This window comes from Prionailurus bengalensis, chromosome B1 (assembly GCF_016509475.1).
Source record: "Prionailurus bengalensis isolate Pbe53 chromosome B1, Fcat_Pben_1.1_paternal_pri, whole genome shotgun sequence".
In the NCBI taxonomy this organism is placed as follows: Eukaryota; Metazoa; Chordata; class Mammalia; order Carnivora; family Felidae; genus Prionailurus; species Prionailurus bengalensis.
In genome coordinates this window covers 195,006,928-195,026,804 of record NC_057344.1, presented here as the reverse complement: position 1 = coordinate 195,026,804, position 19,877 = coordinate 195,006,928, and the positions used below count along the sequence as shown (strand labels likewise).

Here is a 19,877-nt window from a genome sequence, read left to right as displayed (position 1 = left end):
CTTAACCTGAGATCCCCTCATTTTCTCCATAATGCTTTTTTTTGCAAGGGCAATATGCTAGTTTTTCACTGGAGGATCCAGAAATGTCAGTATCTGGGGTCTGTTCTTTGTGACCAGAAAATAATTTTCCATGTTTTCTAGATTGGTGCTGCTGGAGGTGACACAAGGAGAGCCAAAGGTTACTTCAGTTCTGTGAGAAGGAAAGGACCTTGCCTCCTCTCCATTTCCTGCCCAGTTTTCAGCCCTGAGACACACCCACCTTCTGCTGTACCTGGGAACTTGTGGCCAGAGTGTCTCTGGCTCAACTTCCCTTGAGGAGTAGCTTCCAATCCCCTTTGGGGGGGGAGGGGGAAACAGAAAAGGGGGAGTAAGGAGGATGAGCATATTTCCAGGCTGCCAGGAGTAAGGGAGGGTCCTGAGGATCTAACTCCTCTATGCATAGCTGTTCACATCTTCGTGAATTTTCAGCCCCACTTGCCTTGGTATCTGACTAGATTCGTTTGCAGGGAAGGCCGTAACAAAGTACCACATACACGGTGAGAAATGCATCGTCTCACTATTGTGGAGACTAGAGGTAAGAAATCAGGTGTTACAAAATAAACAGGGGTGCCCGGGTGGCTCACTTGGCTGAGCATCCGACTCTTGGTTTTGGCTCAGGTTGTGATCTCACGATTCATAACATCGAGCCCCATGTCACCCTCAGCACCCTGACAGTGTGGTGCCTGCTTGGAATTCTCTGTCCCTCACTCTGCCCTTCCCCCACTCATGTTTGCTCTCTCTCTCTCTCTCTCAAAGAAGTAAATCAACAAAAATAAATAAGTAAGTAAATGTAAAAAAAAACCAAAATAATATAATATAAAATATAAAGGAAATCAGGTATTGATTGGCAGGATCTGTTTCTTCTGAGGGCTGTGAGGGAGAGTGGAGAGTCTGTTCTGGTCCTCTCTCCCAGCTTCTGGGGGCTGCAGTCCTCCCTTAGCTTGTAGATGTTGCTCTTCCTGGGTCTTCACATCATCTTTCCTGTGTACATGTCTGTCCCTGTCCCCAAATATCCCCTTTTTATAAAGACACAGTCATATTGGATTAGGGCCCACCCTAATGACCTCTTTTTAAATTGATTGCATCTGTAAGGACCTGTCTCCAAATCAGGTCACATTCAGAGGCCCTGGAGGCTAGGGCTCCAACATACTTTCTTTTGGAGGGACAGGATTCAACCCCCACCCTCCTGAACCTAGTCCTGACCGTCTCTGGAATTCTGTAGAATGGATGGGCTCATTTCTCCTCCCCCCACACACAGATACACATGCAAAGACACACACACACACACACACACACACATACACACACAGGGTACACAGATGGATATATTTATACACACACACACACACCAGAAAGGTTGGAGTGTGGCTTTCCTTGGTCTATCCATTCCATTTCTCTTCCATGTGCTTTGCCACTTCTCCCATGACCTTTGCTTTCTTTTAAGCCAATACCATTTATATCCTCTTTGAGCAATCTCAGTGGGATTCTGAAAATACGCAAAGATTAATCCTGGACATCCAGCCTCCACATTTAACTGGAAAACACTCACCGCTGCCCAGCAGCACCGCCCAGAACCTTGGCTGCAAATAAGTCAGGTGCACCGCCCACTCATGGTGACCTTTCGTGATTCTAAACCTCCCGCATCTGAGCATCGCCTGTCTCTTGCCAGAAATGCCCAGTGACCCTGATGACATAAGGGAGAGCGTGCTTCCTAAAGCCCCCCCACACCTGACTTCTGATCAGCTGCCCCCAGCTGGTTCCTGTCTGTGCTGGGCTTCTCTGTTCCCCCAGCATGTCCGTGCTCCGCTACTGGAAGTCACCTGTCACTTTAAAAGAAAAAAAAAAAAAAGCCGGAGTGACCTCCCTTAGGAACGTGTTGCTAAGCGGGTGTTTTTGCTCCCAGAGCTTCAGCCTCCCAGGGAGCAGCCCTGGGTCCGCCCCAACGCTCAGCCTTTCTTCCCTTTGGACTCTTTCAGAAGATTCGACAGCAAGACTCCGTCTCTCCCCACTTTCCTTTCATCCCAGGAAGCGGAATCTGCAAAGCGCTTTGTAAAGTTGCTTAAGGTAACCAGTTCTTCCCGGGGAGCAGGGCTGCAGCAAGGGCGTCCTGCCCTCGTGACCCTGGCTTGGAGCTCAACCCCTCAGTCCCCCCTTAGCCGATTTCATGAATTGTGAGTGTAGGGGTTCTCACTACTAAGATTTACATTTTACTTTCTGGAATTGAATTCATAGAGCGTCAGTTGGGCTGCTTTGATTTGAGCGGCTGTCTGATGTCTGGCTCTCAGGGCCGCTGGGTGGAATCCCTCCCACAGGGTTGCTCGGCTTCCGTCCTGGGACTTTCCTGCCATCCTGTCGCTTTCCTGTCTCCCAGAAACATTTGCTGCGGGTTGCGTCTCTGAGTGTCTCAGTTCACGTTGGTCCAAGGGGCAAAGTGCCACTCATTTCAGGCTTCATTTTTCTTGGCATTAGGCGGAGGAAGAGTCATTACAGACAAAGGGATGAGGATCACTGCTCCAAGAGACCACAAGAAAATCTGCGGGCTGGTATTTACACTTACAGTTTGCCTCCGTTGCAAAGAGGCGCTATGGAAAGCTAATAAGGTCTTGTGGGAAGTGCACGCCTGTTATTGGATTTTCATATAACCTCTTCTGCAAATAAATTCGGCTCCAGAATGAAATCTGTCTCTTAGAGCTCGTGTAGAGTCATTCACTCACACGTTTATCGAGCATGAACAAGGTGCCAAGCAACGGGCTGAAGTTCAGAGCAAGCAGAAATGCATTAGACCAGCTCAGAAGCACAGAGTCTGTGCAGAAGACAGCCCTATAAACGGAGGCTAGCAGTACAAGGAGCTAAGTACCGTAAGATATTTATAAAAGTGTCGAACGTGCTTGAAACACAACAGATGACTCCCAGAAAGGGCCTGGGATCACTTAGTTCATCACGTGAACGCACTGGGCATATACCACAGAGCGCAGCGCAAGTGTGGCATTTATATGCACTCTGCCAGGGTGACATGTGTTACATCGAGCCGATTGAATGATTCCATAAAGCTATCTGTCACCAACCTCAGACAAAGGGAAGCTGTGGCTGGAATGCTTTGTAGACTCAGATAATGAATTTAGAAGCAGTGTGTGTGGCACCTGCCAGGGGTCCGGGCTCCAACCCTAATAGGGTAGGGCAGAAAAAGCTAAGCACCATATGCAGGGAGGAAATACCCATGGGTGTGAGGGCAGGGGAGGGCTTCAGAAGCACCACAAATGGAAAGAGAAAGGAAACTCCCCTGGGCCCAGCTGGGGGAAGGGAAAGTGGGGACCTTGGGTTTTGGAGCCAGGAGGGTGAAGGTGGGAACCACAAATGGTAATGGGGGACTTCAATGTCACCTCAGGTCTTTCTGGTGATTCCCCTTCTGTCCCCTTTTTCTACTTTCCTTCTCTAACATCACCTTTTCTTAAAAACCATACCGATATCGAGAGCCTGGTCCATGCTAGGCATTTTACCATACAGTCTATCATTTAGCCCTTATACAATAATCTTGGAGGTAGGAATTTTGCAAATTTACAGGCGAAGAAATGTATCTCAGAGGCGAAGGCATTTGCCCAAGATCACACAGCTGACAAGTAGAGCTGGAATTGGGACCCAGGTTCATTTCATTTTTCACAAAGGTCTCACTATTTCTATACACCCGTGTTCGCACTGTTTTGGAATAGGACACTCACATTGTGTTAATTTTTTTTAAGCAGCCCAAGGTCAGATGCAGTGCATCTCTTATAACACACCTTCATCCTTTTGCCTACATCCTGTAGAACTTGTCACCGGGTCCTCTGGATAGGGCTCTGATGCACTCAGCACCCTCAGAGACAGTCCATTTGTTTGGACAAAGGTCTCAGCAGTACTTTCCTAGAAAACTGTCTTTGGTTTTCTGCACGAAGTTATATAAATCATTGACCTAAAGTAGCCACAGCCCTGTCTCACTGGGGCAATACTCCACAGCTTTCAATTGTACATATTTCCCGAAGACTGAACTAGCATAGATTGGTTCCTGATATGATCACAAAACAGGGATAAATGGCGAGACAGAGAGGTAGAGGGGCATGGGGAAGACTGTGGAATCACCAAGTCTTGGGGTCAAATTCTGAATGTGACATTTAATAACTATAACCTTGGACAAATCGTGTATCCTGCCGGAGGTTAACCTCAGAGGAAACCTTGGTCCCTCAGAGGTGAATTGAGGCACGAGGAACTGAACTAGAAGTGTTGTTGTAAGGTCTGGTGGTACCTTGCATCTAGACATAGCACAAAATAAGTCTGCGGTAAATCATGGCTCTTATTTGGATGTTGCCAATAGGAATATATTAACAAGTGCTCAATGCATTTGGTGATGACAAGCTACATATTAAAGTCGAACAGTATTGATTTATCTTCTCTTAGGATCCGTGCTCATGAAAAAATAAATTTTGATGTCATTTGATTTCCTTAGAAACTCATTCAAAGGTAATGATCAGGAAAGAATGAGGAGAAAAAAATCAACTCTGTTACATTTTTCATTCTTCTATTTACTTCATATATGACTTTTTTTTTTTTACTTATTGAGGAAGAATCTTTCTTTCCTAAAATACATCAGTTCTTTTTTTTTTTTTTTTTCCAGCTCATAATTACCGGGGTTGTTTACTAGAGAGTTTTCGTGTCCTTGGGCATTTCAGTCTTATTCTCTTCCCCTCATTCCTTCTAGATCACCTCCTCGTCCTTTTATTTTCTGAACTGCTGACATCAGTTTCCTTCCTCCATTTCTGGTAGCCTGTGAGGAGGTCTGGAGAGGAGACAACAGATTTCCAGATGCTTTGTTTCCCTTTAATATGCTAATTCCCCATCAGGGTCACTGCAACCTTGAACACCTCAGATGAGCTGCTTAAATGACAAGGCCTAGCTGAGATTCAGATTCCAGGATATTAGGAAGGGCTTACAACTTGTCAGCCCTGGTGTTTCTCCCCACGCCCTCTCTCCTTTGATCTTCTCAGCAGCCCAGAGAGGACAATGAAGATTTAAAGGGCTCCAGAATGGGGACATGGAAGACACAGCCAATAAGTACTGATTTAGTCATTCATTTGAAACCCATTTTTTTAATGTCTCCTAGGCTCTGGAGGTAAACAATGAGCAAATGTCCCTGCCCTCTTATAGCTTATATTCTAACAGGGACAGGCAGACAATAGCAAATAAGTATATATGTTGGCTGGTGACAAGTACTACGGAAAAAAGAAATCATCATGAGATAGTTAGAGAATTCCAGGAAGGTGAGGGAAGCAGATCACCATTGTATTATGAGTGTTCTGGGAAGACTTCTCTGAAGGGTCTCTGTAGGGCCTTCAAGGAATTAAAAGAAACAGAGAGCCTTGCAGTTATCTTGGGCAAGAGAGGTCCCAGCAGAGGGAACAGCAAGTGCGAAGGCCCTGAGACCAGAGGATTTAAGTGCAGATCATGGAGCGCCTTGTAAGCAATGGAAAGGGTTTCGGATTTTACTCTGTTGGGAAAAAGAAGTCATTGGATTTTGAGTGCAGAAATGACATGACTGCGCTTGAATTTTAAACAATTCACTCTCTTCAGTGTAAAGAACAACCTGTGGGTGAGCAAGGTGAGAAGCAGAGAAGTTAGGAGGGTCTTGCAAGAAGCCATGCGAGAGACAATGGTGCCTGACCGGGTGACAGCAGTGGAGGTGGATAGAGGAGGTTGGATTCTCCATATAATTTGAAGGCAAAGCCGGCAGGATTTCCATGGATTGCACGTCGTGTGTCATGTGAAAGGCAGAGCGGAGTCAGCAATGACACAATATGGCGTATGTCTGAGGTTTCTGGCCTCAGACAAATGAGTTCTGTTTTTTGCAACAAGGAAGGTTGCAGGACAAGCAGATCAGGGGGCGATGACAAGGAGCTTCATCTGGGGCATCTTAAGCCAAGTGAAGGTATCCATCAAGCACCTGGATAGTTGAGTCTGGAGCTCTGGGGAGGTGTGCAGGCCCTGAGTGCAAGTGTGGGGGGTACCAGTAGACCGATGGCATTTAAAGCCAAGCGACGGGGTAAGACCACCAATGGGATGGGTAGGGGCAACGCAGACCCCACCGTGTGGTGATTAAGAAGATGGAGACAGACCAGCTTAGGAGTCTGAGAGGGGGGAGAGATGATAAACCAAGAAAGAACATATCCCAGAAGCCAAGTGAAGAAACCATTTCAGGAAAAATCAGGTGATGGGTCACTTTCATTACTGACCCACTGAGAGTCAAATAAGATGAGCACTGAGGAATGATCATTCGATGTGGTGACGCAGAGTCACTGGGACCCTGACGGGAGCAGGTTCAGGGGCTGCTGGGCCCAGCAAACCTATCCAGGAAGAGAAGGTGTGAGGAACTTTCCTGTAGAAGGTTGAAAAATTGAACACTAGCTAGAAAGAGAAGTGGAGTCCAGAGACAGCCCTTTTAAAGAAGGGACCAATCACACACAGCACTTTGTTCATGGAAGGAAATGAGCCAATAGAGCAGGAAGAAGTGATTATCCAGGGGAAAAGGGAAATTGTCAGCTCAAGGTCGTGGAGGAGGAATGTGCTGGGGCCTAGTGCACAGGCTGAGGTCCCAGCCTAGATGGGAGCAGAGGCAGGCAGGGTACAAGTGGAGGCAGAAGATGTAACCTGACTCCGCGGGTGGGGGAGGGGCAGGGGATGGACCCCCCCCCACTGCCACCCCATCCCCCCACCCCCCCACCCCCCACCCCCATCATCTCTCTGTTCAGTGAAATGAGAACCAAGGCCAAGGGGAGAGAGTGAGGAGGGGGTGGGAAGGTGGAGGTTTGAGGGGAGAGGAGAGGCTATGAACTGGACTCCTCTGACTCCAAGGGCAGAATTTCCTCACTCCCACCTGCTGCCCAGTGGCACCAGGTTCATTGCTGGGCTCATTGCCAGGCCCACGGGGCCAGAAGGGTCTGGCATCCTTCCTTTTCCTCTGGGGCTCCCTTCCACCAATCTGGGTCTGCAAGCACATATTCCTTGGGAATGGACCGTCTGCTCTAACACGGAGGTCAGCCTCATAGACATCGGTAGTAAGAAAGATGTTTCACTGATTTTCAAAGGCCTGACTTCTTTGTTTTGTTTTGTTTTGATTCCCTGTCCAGGAGCAGACACTGCAGCCAAAATGAATCCCAAGGAAGAAAAAGTGAAAATAATCACAGAGGTAAGCGGTTGCTTAGATGTCCCCTGAAGGTGTGGCTGTGTGTGCGTTGCACTTACATCACACGTCTTTGTGAGAGAGGAAGTTAGGCCAGCAACAGGCCTTTATTGCACGCCTACTGAATGCAGAGGGCGCTATGTCAGGCACGCGGTGGAGACGGGGCCTGATGGCATAAGAAACGCATCCCTGCAGACATTCCAGGGGCTCACCTCTACACGAATGCTCTGAAGCTGCCCGGTCACCATTTCGTGACACACAGCTGTTCGGAGTGACCACCTGCTACTGAGTCAGCTCTGCGGCAGCACATTGATTTGTAGAAAACTTCAGGCTGAAGGAACCAGTTGTAGATCATAACCACCAGTAAAATCCTGTCTCGTGGAGTCCTGCCATTTCTAACTCATCGTGTACAAACCATCATTGAACACTATCTACAACAGAGAAGGGAGCCCATCTCCTACTTGGAGACCGCAGACCTCAGAACGGAGGAGAAAGTCTCTCAACCGCAGCTTCTCTCCTGTCTGCAGGGCCCGCTGACTTGAGACCATAGAGGCCGAAACGGAGAAGACACGCTGTTTTCTAAAGCCTGAAGGAACCACATTACCCAGCTACAACCACACAGGTTAACTTTAAGCAAGATATCAAGTACCTTCAAACCACATAAATCTACATCCTCTTATTCACGCAACGAATATTTATTGTGTCGCTGGTCCCTGGGGATACCGCAGCAAAACAAAAACCCTGTGCCCTCAGGGAGTTTCCATTCTATCTAATTTGAGGTCCTACTGGACAGTTTTCCACTGATAGAGAATCAAAACATTATTGGAAAGCAAAATAAACTAAAACAAAACAAAACAAAATAAAGCAATTAAAAAGGCCTAGATTTCCTCACAAATCCATTCTAGCCAGTGAGAACTTAGACATGAACTAAGGACCACACTTGCACACCTCAATGTTAGCAACATTTTATAATCTAAGTTGGTGAACCCCTAAGCTAAGAATACTCCCTACCTGGGGACCCTGAATCAGGAGGCCCAGTGAGAACGGGGCTTTCACCCAGAGGATGAATCAGAGATCTCAGGTCCCTTGGACAAAAGACAAGCCCAAGCTATGCCCATTGGCCGGTCAGGACGTGGGTTCCCTCCACCAACCAAAGTTCTCATCTTCTCTAACCTCCACGGCCAAGGGCAGGATGTGCAGTTGGAGGCTGACTCAGCAACCTGCTTGACATTTCTTTGAAATCTTAAATCTTATCATTAAAACCCATCCTTTGTGTTCCAAGTTTATTTCAGTATTAAAAAAATAAAATCCCAATTTCACTTTGAACACCTTTCTAATGAACTCGGTGTAACAGGGAGAGGTTCCAGATTTACCTTGCAATTCTTCTACGCCCAGAGGTGGTGCCCCATTTTGCAGAGGTCTAGGACCAGAGAAGTTTGCAGCTTGAACACTTGAGAGCATTCAGCTCTAACATCTTCTCACTAAAACTTTAGACAGCGTCATGAGGAAAAAGAAAAAGAAAAAGTTTGCACTGTGAAAGAATTTCTGTTTTCAAGAAAACCCACGAACGTTGTCTTTGAATTGAGACTTCGTGACGATTTAACATATATCCTTATTATTCTGTACCTGAGACTGAGGCTGGGGGCAGAGGAACCCGGCCCTTGAAACCCCTGGTTGGATTCCCATGTCATCCTGTGCTGGGGTCCTCTCTCTGGCCAGACCAGCTGTCCTGGCAGGGTCCCTTGTTTTTGGCCTTCATCAGATTGTGAGTTTTGAGGGCAGCAAGAATCTGTGTGTGCCCAGGGCCAGAAGCACGGCAGATGTTGTAGGGGTGAACGATGGAGGCTCCAAGATCATCTCATCTATGATGTTTCCATTTGGATACAACTTTTCAAGACCATGTCTGCTTTGAGAAGAGTAAAGGCTGGTAGCTGCTTAGACCATGTCAACTGTCCCTTCGCCCATACTCAACTTTAGGGGTGGGGGCAGGATGGTGATTTTAATTTGAATACGTAAAATGCACCCTCTTCCTCTCTTACCGCCATTCCCCAACTGACACACAGACTCAGCGACCGCTCTTCCATTTACATTTTTACAAAGGAGTTCGATGAAAATGATGAGGATGCGGGTGTGGGAAGCCAGAAGAAGACCTCAAAGATGGCAAGACAGAAAAGGAAGAAACCGGTATGTGGTGCTGGGGACCCTGTGTCTGTCTGTGCATCGGGCTGCCAATTAACAAGGTGTGGGCACCCTCAGGGGACCACACATCCTCCCTGGGGCACCCTGGAAAAGACAAGGGTGCAGGGGGAAGGTGCAGGGTGTGGGACCTGTGTGGGGCCTTAAGGGTGACCCTCACAGGGACGCTGTGGTCAGTACCCCGGGCATTTTCCCTCTGAGGTTTCTCCCATCTCCTGAGAGAAGCCCCAGAAAAGAGGGACGGAGGCTTTTTACTGTTGTCCTCAAAGGCCATGAACTGAGGCCGGCGATAGATGGCAGTGCAGGATTACTAATCATGGGGCGCTCCCCCTTTCTCCAATTCCAAGCCCGAGCTCAGCTTCGGTCTAAACCAGAGCGCCCGCCCCCCCCAACCCCCCTCCAGCTCTCCTCAGAAGTGACCCTCCTCGGCTGAGAGCATCCCCCTGCAAGGCCAGCCTTCTCAAGGTAAATAACCACCCCCCCCACAACGGCCAGGAGCCCCTGTCCTCTGAGGAGGGGAGGCAGGGAAGATCTCTTTGGAGGGGCAACTTGCTTGGAAGCATCGAGATGCCAGCAGGGGAGGGAAGGAAGGGAGCGCCATTTTGAGCCAGCACCCACGTGATGGGGCTGCCTGGAGAGGGTGGCTGGGACGTGAGGAGGTGTGGACGCGGGGAAGGCACCGAGGTAGCCGCAGTCGGGGGACAAGCCCCCTCTCTGTGCCCCACCGCACTCCGGTGGGGCCAGCTGGGCCGAGGGGCGGCCTCTGCTTGCGCAGCTCGGATGGAGCAGCCGGGGGAGGAGGGGGGCGGCCAGCCACGTGGCCAGCCTCTCTGGCCACTCTGGGGAGCTTTGACCCCTTCCTGCAGGGTCCCCCAGAGGATCTGCAGCCAGGGCAGGCGACCCAGAGTACCGCCGGGACGGGTGCACGTCCTTAGCTACTGGGCCACAGGCACAGGAGAGAGAGGCAGGGACGGGGAGGGGGGAGCATGGTACCTGGCACTGCCCTCCTAGGCACCGGCTCCTGGATGTAACCCGTGCAGGAGCCCAGACTGCAGACCTTGGAGCAGGAGAGGTTTGGGGGGTGTTGGAAGAAATCCAGAGTACTGTCGCTTAACCCCAGCGGCACCTCAGAATGGAATTTGGGAGATTTTTTTTTTTTCCAGTCGGTGCCTGGGGTCCACCCCAGGCCATTTATTTGAATCACAATGCCCGTGCTTTGCACCGTGGCCGATACAAAGTAGCATCTCGGTGCAGCCGCTGTCTTCAACTCCCTTGTTCTACAGATGAAGAAGGAAGGAAGAGAGGAAGTTAAATAACTTGCCCCGAGTCCCTCAGTTCATCTGAGTTCAGAGGCAAACCTTTGTCTGGCCCCAAAGGCCATCGCTCAGCCTTGGCCTCCACTGTCATCTCTGCTCACTGGCCTGTCCTCTGACAGCCTGGGGAAGGAGCCACAGGCTGTCCTTTGCCCTGAATTCCCCGGGGACGCTTTGGCAGCTGTTTCCAAAAGATTTGGAGTTGGGATCACATAGTTTTGGCCGTGGCTTTCCTGCTCCCCCTTTCCACCCAATTTCTGCAAAGGTCTGCACACTATTCATAGAAATAGTGGAAGTATTTATTTTATTTGGGGATGCCTCAGTAATTTAACGAGAACCCTCTTAGACGAACTCAAGGTTGGCACCCCTTTTCTGACAGGTGACAGCACCACGGTTATCTAGATATGAATAGTACTAAGGCTTGTCCCCTCACTGAGTGACCCACCTCATCCCCAGATAAGATCTGTGTCAACCCAAGCCCTGGGGGTAACAACCTCTGCCCCTCTGCCCACAGCTGCCCGCCGCTGGCCCCGAGGAAATGGTGTCTGAAAATCCCCACCTAGGCAACCAGCCGGAGCCCCTGCAGGAAGATTCTGACACTCGCCCCCTGAGCATGACCACCCGTCGAGGCCCCCGGAGTAAGTGTCCCCCAGTTCAGTTCAGCCAGTGTTTATTGCCTATTGTAATCAGCACAGAGCAATATGGGATTTTTAATGGGTAATGTTTTTCATACATGGCTACCACCCCTCCCCCACTGCACCCCAACTCTGTGGGTACTCTCCTAGGTTAGCATCTGTCTAGGAGACAGGACACATAGTTTCAGGACGTACTTCTCTAAGCATATATGTTTGGAAGTGTTAACTTGAAATAAAAACGGCACAGGTGAGGGCACCTCGGTGGCTCAGTCGGTTAAGCGCCGACTCTTGATTTCGGCTCAGGTCATGATCTCGCTTGTGGTTCATGAGATCCAGCCCCGTGTCGGGCTCTGTGCTGATAGCGGGGAAGCTGCTTGGGATTCCCTCTCTCCCTCTCTCTACCTGTCCCCTGCATTTTCTCTCTTTCTTTCTCTCTCTCTCAAAATCAATAAAGAAACATTTTTTAAAAATAGTACAGGTGATCAAATTCGTAGAAATTCAAGGTAGGGTGAAATGGTTAGGAAGCCATCCAAATCCAAAAAGTGTGGCTCGAATTCCCCCTTCCAAGAACCTCCACTATCATGGACAGTCATTAGTTATCCGCTCATTGTAGGAAAAAGGATCACCCTTTACTTGTTGCTTTTCATGAAAAGTGGATTAGACAAGAGAAAAAGGTGTGTTACACTTTTCAGTTGTTAAGCAATCATTACACAATTGTCACCCCATTTCCCTACAGCAGGGCTGGGGCATAAAGTAACTACTGGAAACCAGAAGGCTTTGGAAGCAAGCTCATCCCAAGTCCAACCTTAAGAAAAATGTGGTTCCCATCGAAGAGCGATGATATCATAGGACTGTTACAAATTAGTAAAACAGAACCAAACTTTACCCCATATAGTTACTTCTTTATCCGACTGCTCAAAAGTATTCTTTATGAAAGATTACAACTTGTCTTAGCTCTGGCTGCCATAACAAAATACCATAGACCGGGCGGTTCAAACAAGAGACATCCATGTTCTCATAATTCTGGAAGCTGGAAGTTGAAGATCAAGGTGACAGAGCAGTGGGTTTCCAGTGAGACCTCTCTGCCTGCCTTATAGGTGGCTGCCATCTCCCTGTGTGCTCACTCGGGTGTCCCTGCTTGTAAGGACATCAATCCTATCAGATCAGGGTCCCACTGTGTGACTTCGTCTAACTTTTATTACCTCCTCAGAGGCCCTCTCCCCAAATAGTCACAGTGGGCGTTAGGGTTTCAACATATAAATTGTGTGGAGACACAATTCAGTCCATAGCACAACTATTGAATATTTAAATAGTTATTTTTTTAAGATTATGTATTTATTTGGGGAGAGAGAGAGAGAGAGAAAGAGAGCACACACGGTCAAGTGGGAGAGGGGCAGAGAGACAGGGAGAGAGAGAATCCCAAGCAGGCTTGGGGCTGTCATGGCAGAGCCTGACATGGGCTCAGTCCCCTGAACTGTGAGGTCATGACCTGACCAAAATCAAGAGTCAGAAGCATAACCGACTGAGCCACTCAAGTCCCCCTTAAATAGTTATTTTTAAATCAAGGGAAAAAGTGTCAGAGGGGTTGGCCAATAATAAGACTCTTACCAAAAAGTCAATTCTTTCCCTATTCCTAAAATGAGGAAAATACTATTTATGATCACCATGGGAGTGATGTGAGGATGAAATCAAAAAAGGGTGTAGAAGTATTTTAAATAGTATGTACTGTTATAAATAGTCAAATAGTAGGCACTAGTATATTACATAGATAAACACACAGTGATGAAGGGGTTTTTTACAAGGCGAGAAAAGACTTTTGGAGTTTGCATTGGTCCAAAGTGAAATATAAACAAAACCCATGATTTCTGATTTGGAGAAGAGGAGAACAATAGAACAATAGAAAGCTAGGATCCGCCTGCTTCAACGAGGTCATGACTAGCGGGTAGCTGGATGTCCCTGGATAGAGCTACAACTGTTGTTAATTTCGCAGCACTGGTGGGCCAAGGGGCAAAGAAAACACCCCTAGGACTGAGGTGGGGGCACCTGGTGGATAAGAAGCCTGTGGGGCCAGGCATCAGTCAGAAGTGAGAGGTCAAGACCAGCAGAAAGCTAGCCATGTGGTCAAGAGAGCCGAATGGATTTCATCCATGATGCTGATGCACAGTAGGGCGAAAGACAGATGGGGGACAGGGGAAGACGAAGAGCTCTGAGAAACACGGCAAGGGGTCTAGGCTGAGACAGAGCAGTGGAGGAGCTCAGGCTGAAGGGTGTGTGGGAGCCTTGAGGTAGCACTGCTGGAAGAGGATTCTGGACAGATGGCTTGGAAACCCACAAACGCGGGCAGAAAACGGTGTGCCCTGAGCAAGGTGCAGGCAGCCGTGCCTGGGAAGTTGCACACCTTTGCCATTTGTTAGAAGTATGGCCCTAGGGGCTGCCTGGGAGGCTCAGTTGGTTAAGTGTCCAACTCCTGATTCTGGCTCAGGTCATGATCTCACAGTGCTAGGGTTCGTGGGTTCAAGCCCCGTGTCAGGCTCTGTGCTGACAGTGCAGAGCCTGCTTAGGATTCTCTCTCTCTCCTTCTCTCTCTGCCCTTCCTCTGCTCACACACTCTCTCTCCCTCAAAATAAATACACATTTAAAAAAAAAAAAAACCTTCTGTATATCACTTTCCCACTCAGAAATCTGTGATAAGCATCGCATAAAATCCACACTCTTTCTTTGTTCTGGGTTCCAAGACCCTATGCACTCTGGCCCCTTCCAGTTGTTTCTCCTTTTCTCCCATCTCCCAACCTGGATGACTGCTTACTGATCCCTGAAAGCCTCATGACCACCTGAGCACTCCCAGGCTCTGGTGCCCACCCGAGGAAAGCTCCCCAACCATGTCTTCAATAAGCTTGTGGCAGAAAGGCAGGAGAGCTGTAGCCATAAAGACCGTGGTCTTGGGGGCGCCCAGGTGGCTCAGTCGGTTAAGCATCTGTCTCTTGGTTTCAGCTCAGGTCAGGATCTTATAGTTCATGAGTTCGAACCCCACTGACAACGTGGAGCCTCCTTAGGATTCTGTCTCTCTCCCTCTCTCTCTGCTCCTCCTCTGCTTGTTCTCTTTCTCAAAATAACCAAATAAACTTTAAACAAACAAAAAGCCCATGGTCTTTGGGGTCAGACAAGTGTGGGTACCAGTCTCTCTACCTGTCCCTTTCCTACCCTCTTGGGCAATTTCCTCCATCTCCCTAAACTTCAGTGTCTTTATGTGCAAAACGGGAACAAGAAGAGAATGCCTTAATACCTCCCCAGAGTTTATATTCCAGTTGGGGGTGAAAGGGAAAAGGAGAAAATGAAATAGACATGATGGATATAGAGTATGGCCAGGGGCGGGGGTGCTACAAAGATAAAGAATAAGCTGGATGGGACGCCTCAGGGATGAGAGGGAGGGTTGCTATTTTATCATCATGGGAAGGCCTCTCCAGCAAGACCATCTTTGAGCCTGGAGCAAATGGGAGACCCCTGAGAAAAGTGCTCTTAATGCAAGAGTGTGTTCGGTATGTTTTAGGACCAGCAAGGAGGCCACAGTGGCTGACAGTGAGCAGGGAGGACAAATGGGAAATGAGAGGAGAAGGGAGGTGCCTCGGGGCCCCTACACTTTCAGTCTGAGTGAAATGAAGGCCAGGGGAGGGTGTGCTCAGACTTAAGGGTGCAGGCTGCTATACTAAGGAATTGACTCTGGAAGGTGCAAGAACAGAACAGAGAACCAGGTGAAGAGCAAAGACAACATCCAAGTGGGCAGTGGGGGTTGGGTACTGGGACCAAGTAGTGGAAGAGGTGGAAAGAAAGTGGGACTTGGGGCATCTGGAGGGTAGAGACAATGGGGTTTATGGCTGGACTGAACAGGAGTTTTGAAAGCAGGAAGGACGATGTCAGCTTTTTAACTTGAGCAAGTGGGAAAATGCAGTTGCCATTTACAGAGAGAGGAAGATGGCAGAAAGAATGGGTTTGGGGTAAAATGTGGAAAAGACAGAGTTTGCCGGATGTCCAGGCGGAGGTGGATGTAGGGGTCTGGAGGTCAGGGGAGGCTTGGGGGCAGGAGAGGCCTTTGCTGACCATTTGTCTAAAAGACCACTTTCCTGAGGCCCCGGGGGCTCAGACGGTTGAGTATCCGACTGTTGGTATCGGCTCAGGTCATGATCTCACAGTTCATGGGTTTGAGCCCCACGTCTGGCTCTGAGCTGGCATCGTGGAGCCTGCTTGGGATTCTCTCTCCCTCTCTCCCTCTCTCCCTGCCACTCTCCTGCTCAAGCTGTCTCTGTCTTTCTCTAAATAGGTAGATGATAGATAGATAGATAGATACATAGATAGATAGATAAAACTTTAAAAAAAATTTTTTTAAAAAGAGCACTTTCTGGGGCACCTGGGTGGCTCAGTCAGTTAAGCATCCGACTTCAGCTCAGGTCATGATCTCATGGTTTATGGGTTCAAGCCTTGCGTTGGGCTTTGTGCTGACAGCTCAAAGCCTGGAACCTGCTTCAGATTCTGTGTCTCCCTCTCTCTCTATCCCTCCCCGCCTCAAAAAATAAATAAAACATTAAAAATTGAAAAAAAATAGCACTTTCTCACCTCGTCACCTATTGTGTCCTTCCCAGGGTTCTGTTTTCCCCTAGAGCACGCACCCGCCCCCAGCATGTTCCAAGCAACTGTTTGCGAACTGCCCCTGAGAGCAGGACTTCGTCTTCTTCATTCATGACTGAACCCAACCCCAGTGCCCAGAGCGATCCCTGGGGCAGGGTTGGGGCCCGGTGACATTTATGGAACAACTGTGCCCAGCAGCGTAAGAACGAGCACCTCAGACAGGGTCCTACCCTCTCAGGTGTTGTCGGCTTGTGGGCGAACTAGCTGATTAAGGACATGAGAGTAAAACTACAGAGGCCTGATGGTACGAGAGCACCTTCCCCGCCACCCCGTCGTCCTTGCTGGGCGAGGCTGGAGGCACGGGGACGGGGTGCTCTCGGCTCCACAGTGAGACCGGGTAGGCCGACTGCTCTTTGGAGACAGGAGTGTTTATCACCCAGGCACATTTCTTCCTCGACCCCTTTTATGATTTTTTCCCAGCAAAACGGGAAGTACAAATGTATTCCCTCTGCTCACAACTCTTTAACCCGTCTACTCGGGCTTTATGCGTCTGGTTATCAAAATAGCTTTTGATAACCAAATAGTAAGGTAAGTAACCAAAGTAAGTAACCAAAGTAAGGTAACCAAAGGTAAGTCAAATATCACCAAGGCAAGCGCCACATCTTTAAGATCCTAAACATAATACCCTTGGGGGCCTGTATTTTTCATTAGGAAAATTCAAATGTGCACAGAATTAAATAACATTCAGTGAAATAGGGGGCCTGGCTGGTTCAGAGGAGCATGTGACTCCAGATCTCAGGGTTGAGTTTGAGCCCCACGTTGGATGTACAGCTTACTTAAAAATAATAATAATAATAATCCAGTGAACCTCATATGCCCAGCACCATATTCAAGAATTAACAAGATTTTGCCACATTTAGGGATCCTTTTTCTTGTTTTGTTTTGGTTTTTTTGCCTTTGAGATATCTGTGTGTGTGTGTGTGTGTGTGTGTGTGTGTGTGTGTGTGTTTAATTGTGGCAAAAATACACATAACACAAAATTTTCCATCCTAATCATTTTTTTAATGTTTATTCATTTTTTTTTTTTTTTGAGAGAAAGACAGAGCGGGAGCAGGGGAGGGGCAGAAAGAGAGGGAGACACAGAATCTGAAGCAGGCTCCAGGCTCTGAGCTGTCAGCACAGAGCTCCACGCAGGGCTCGAACCCATGAACCGCGAGATCATGACCTGAGACGAAGTTTGACGTTCAGCGGACTGAACCACCCAGGCACCCCACCATCTTAATCATTTTTAAATGCACACTTCAGTAGAGCTAACTGTATTCACATAGCTGTGCAACAGATCCCTGGAACTATTTCATCTTGCAAAACTGAACCTCTGCGCCTAATTTTTTAAAGTTTATTTTTTTATTTTGAGTAGGGGTGCAGAGGGAGGACAGAGAGAATCCCAAGCAGGCTCTGCGCTTCAGGGCTTGAACTCATGAACCATGAAATGATTGGCTGAGCTGAAGTCAAGAGTTTGATGCTTAACCAACTGAGGCACCCAGGGCCCCCAAAGCTCTTTACCTATTAAACAGGAACTCCCCACTTCCCCTGCCTTCGTCCCTTGGCACCCTCCATTCTTCTTTCTATTACAATGAATTTGACGATTTTAGGTACCTCAGATCAGTAAAATCATACAGTATTTGTGACTGGCTTATTTCACTTAGCGTTTATGTCTTTAAGGTCCATCCATATTATAGCATGTGACAGGAATGTGTTCCTTTTTAAGGCTGAATAATATTTCAGTGCATGTATATGTTGCATTTTGCTGATACATTCATCCTTCATGGACATTTGGATTGCTTCTACCTCTTCTTGGCTATTGTGAATAATGTTGCTGTCAACACGAATGTGCAAATATATCTTCAAGATTCTGCTTTCAATTCTTTTGAAAGAAGCACGAAGCACGAAGTGAAAATGCCACTTCAGATGGTAGGTCTATGCTTCATTTTTGAGGAACCGGCATACGTTTCGTGTAGCGGGTGCATCATTTTATATTCCCACCCACACTGCACCAAGTTTCCAGTTTCTCCACATGCTTGTCAACATTCATTATCTGCCACTTGCATTGTTTCTACACTGGCCATCTTCATGGATGGGAGCTGACACCTCACTGTGGTTGTGATTTGCATTATTCTGATGATTAGTGATGTTGAGCATCTTTTCATGTGCTTGTTGACCATGTGTATATCATGCTTGGAGAAATGTCTATCCTTTTCCACTTTCAAATCAAGTTCTTTGTTTTGGGTGCTGTTGAGTTATGGGTGTTCTTCACGTATTCTGTATAATAAACCCTTTATTGGATACATGGTTTGCCAATATTTTCTCCCATTGATTGTGTCCTTTGACACACAAGAGTTTTTCAGTGTGAGGTAATCCTGTTTCTCTGCTTTTGTCTTTATTGGTTGTGCTTTTAGTGACATATCTAACAAATCAACGCCAAATTCAATGTCATGAATTATTTCTTCTATGTTTTCTTCTAGGAGTTTTATAATTTTGGGTCTTACATGTAGGTCTTTAATCCATTGGATTGCATTTTTATATGATGTAAGGTAAGGGTCCAAGTTCATTCTTTTGCGTATGAATTGCCAGTTTCCCAACACCATTTGTTGAAGAGACTGTTCTTTCCCTATTAAGTGACTTCACACCCCTGTTGAAGACCATATGCGCAAAAGGTTTATTTCTGGGTTCTCTATCTATTCCATTGGTCTGTATGTCTTGTTTATGCAACACCATGCTGTTTTGATCATTGTAGCTTTGCGATATGTTTTGAAATCAGGAAGTGTGAGAATGCCAACTCTTTTTCAAAATCATTTTGGGTATTTCAGGGTCCTTTAATATTCCATACGCATTAAGGATGAATTTCTCTCTTTCTGTGAAAAATGCCAGTCAGATTTTGATAGCGATTGCATTAAATCTCTAGATCACCTTGGGTGGTACTGACAGTTTAACAGTGTTAAGTTTTCCAATACATGAACGTGAGATGTCTTTCCACTTATTTGTGTCTTTAATTTCTTTCAGCAATGTTTGGCAGCTCTCAGTGCACAAGTCTTTTGCCTCCTTGGTGAAGCTTCTTCCTAAATATTTTATTCTTTGTCATGGTATTCTAAATGGAATTGTTCTCTTAATTTCCTTTTTAAATTTTTTTGTTGTTAGTGGATGGAAACACAGCTGAGTTTTTCATGTCGATGTTATATCCTGCAACTTGGCTGAACAGTTCTTTTGTGTATAATCTGTAGAGTTTTCTGAGTGTAAGACCACGTCATCTGCAAACACAGATAGTTTTCTATTTTCCTTTCCAATTTAGGATGCCTTTGTAGCTTTTTTCTTGCACTATTAATGTGTCTGGGCTGCTGTAACAGATGCCACAGACTGGGTGGCTCATAAAGAACAGAAATTTATTTCCCACAGTTCTGGAGGCTGAGAAGTTCAAGATCAATGACCTGGCAGATTTAGTACATGGTAAGGAGGGCCCACTTCCTGATTCACAGATGGCCGTCCTCTTGCTCTGAGGAATGGTAGAAGGCACAAGGGAGCTCTCTGGGATCTCTTTTGTAAGGGCACTAATCCCATTCATGAGAGTGGAACCCTCATGACCTAATTACCTCCCAAAGTCCCCAATTCCAAATACCATCACACTGGGGGTTAAGTTATAATATCAGAATTTGGGGAGGACACAAACGTTCAGTCTGTGGCACTTGCCTCACTGCTCTGGCTGGGGCTTCCAGTACTACATTGAATCAGAGCGGTGAAAGGAGGCATCCTTGTCTCGCTCCTGATCTTAGAGGAAAAGTTTTCAGTTGTTCACCACTGAGCATGATGTTAGTTGTG

General features: G+C 47.4%; 1 protein-coding gene across 10 annotated transcripts in view; it reads left to right on the top strand.

The window, feature by feature from the left end:
• Positions 1 to 1,892: 1,892 nt before the first annotated feature.
• Positions 1,893 to 19,877, top strand: part of CC2D2A (coiled-coil and C2 domain containing 2A) — a 152,808-nt gene continuing 134,823 nt past the window's right edge. For 4 of the 10 annotated variants that reach the window (XM_043572933.1, XM_043572928.1, XM_043572929.1 and 1 more), the window contains exons 1-4: positions 1,894 to 2,103; positions 7,191 to 7,249; positions 9,344 to 9,427; positions 11,267 to 11,390. In XM_043572933.1, the coding sequence (XP_043428868.1) occupies positions 7,211 to 7,249; positions 9,344 to 9,427; positions 11,267 to 11,390 (247 nt within the window). In that variant the 5' untranslated portion in view covers positions 1,894 to 2,103; positions 7,191 to 7,210. Of the gene's footprint in view, positions 2,104 to 7,190; positions 7,250 to 9,343; positions 9,428 to 9,790; positions 9,905 to 11,266; positions 11,391 to 19,877 lie in introns of those variants that run through there. The other 6 variants (XM_043572936.1, XM_043572932.1, XM_043572934.1 and 3 more) reach the window with 4 other exon arrangements.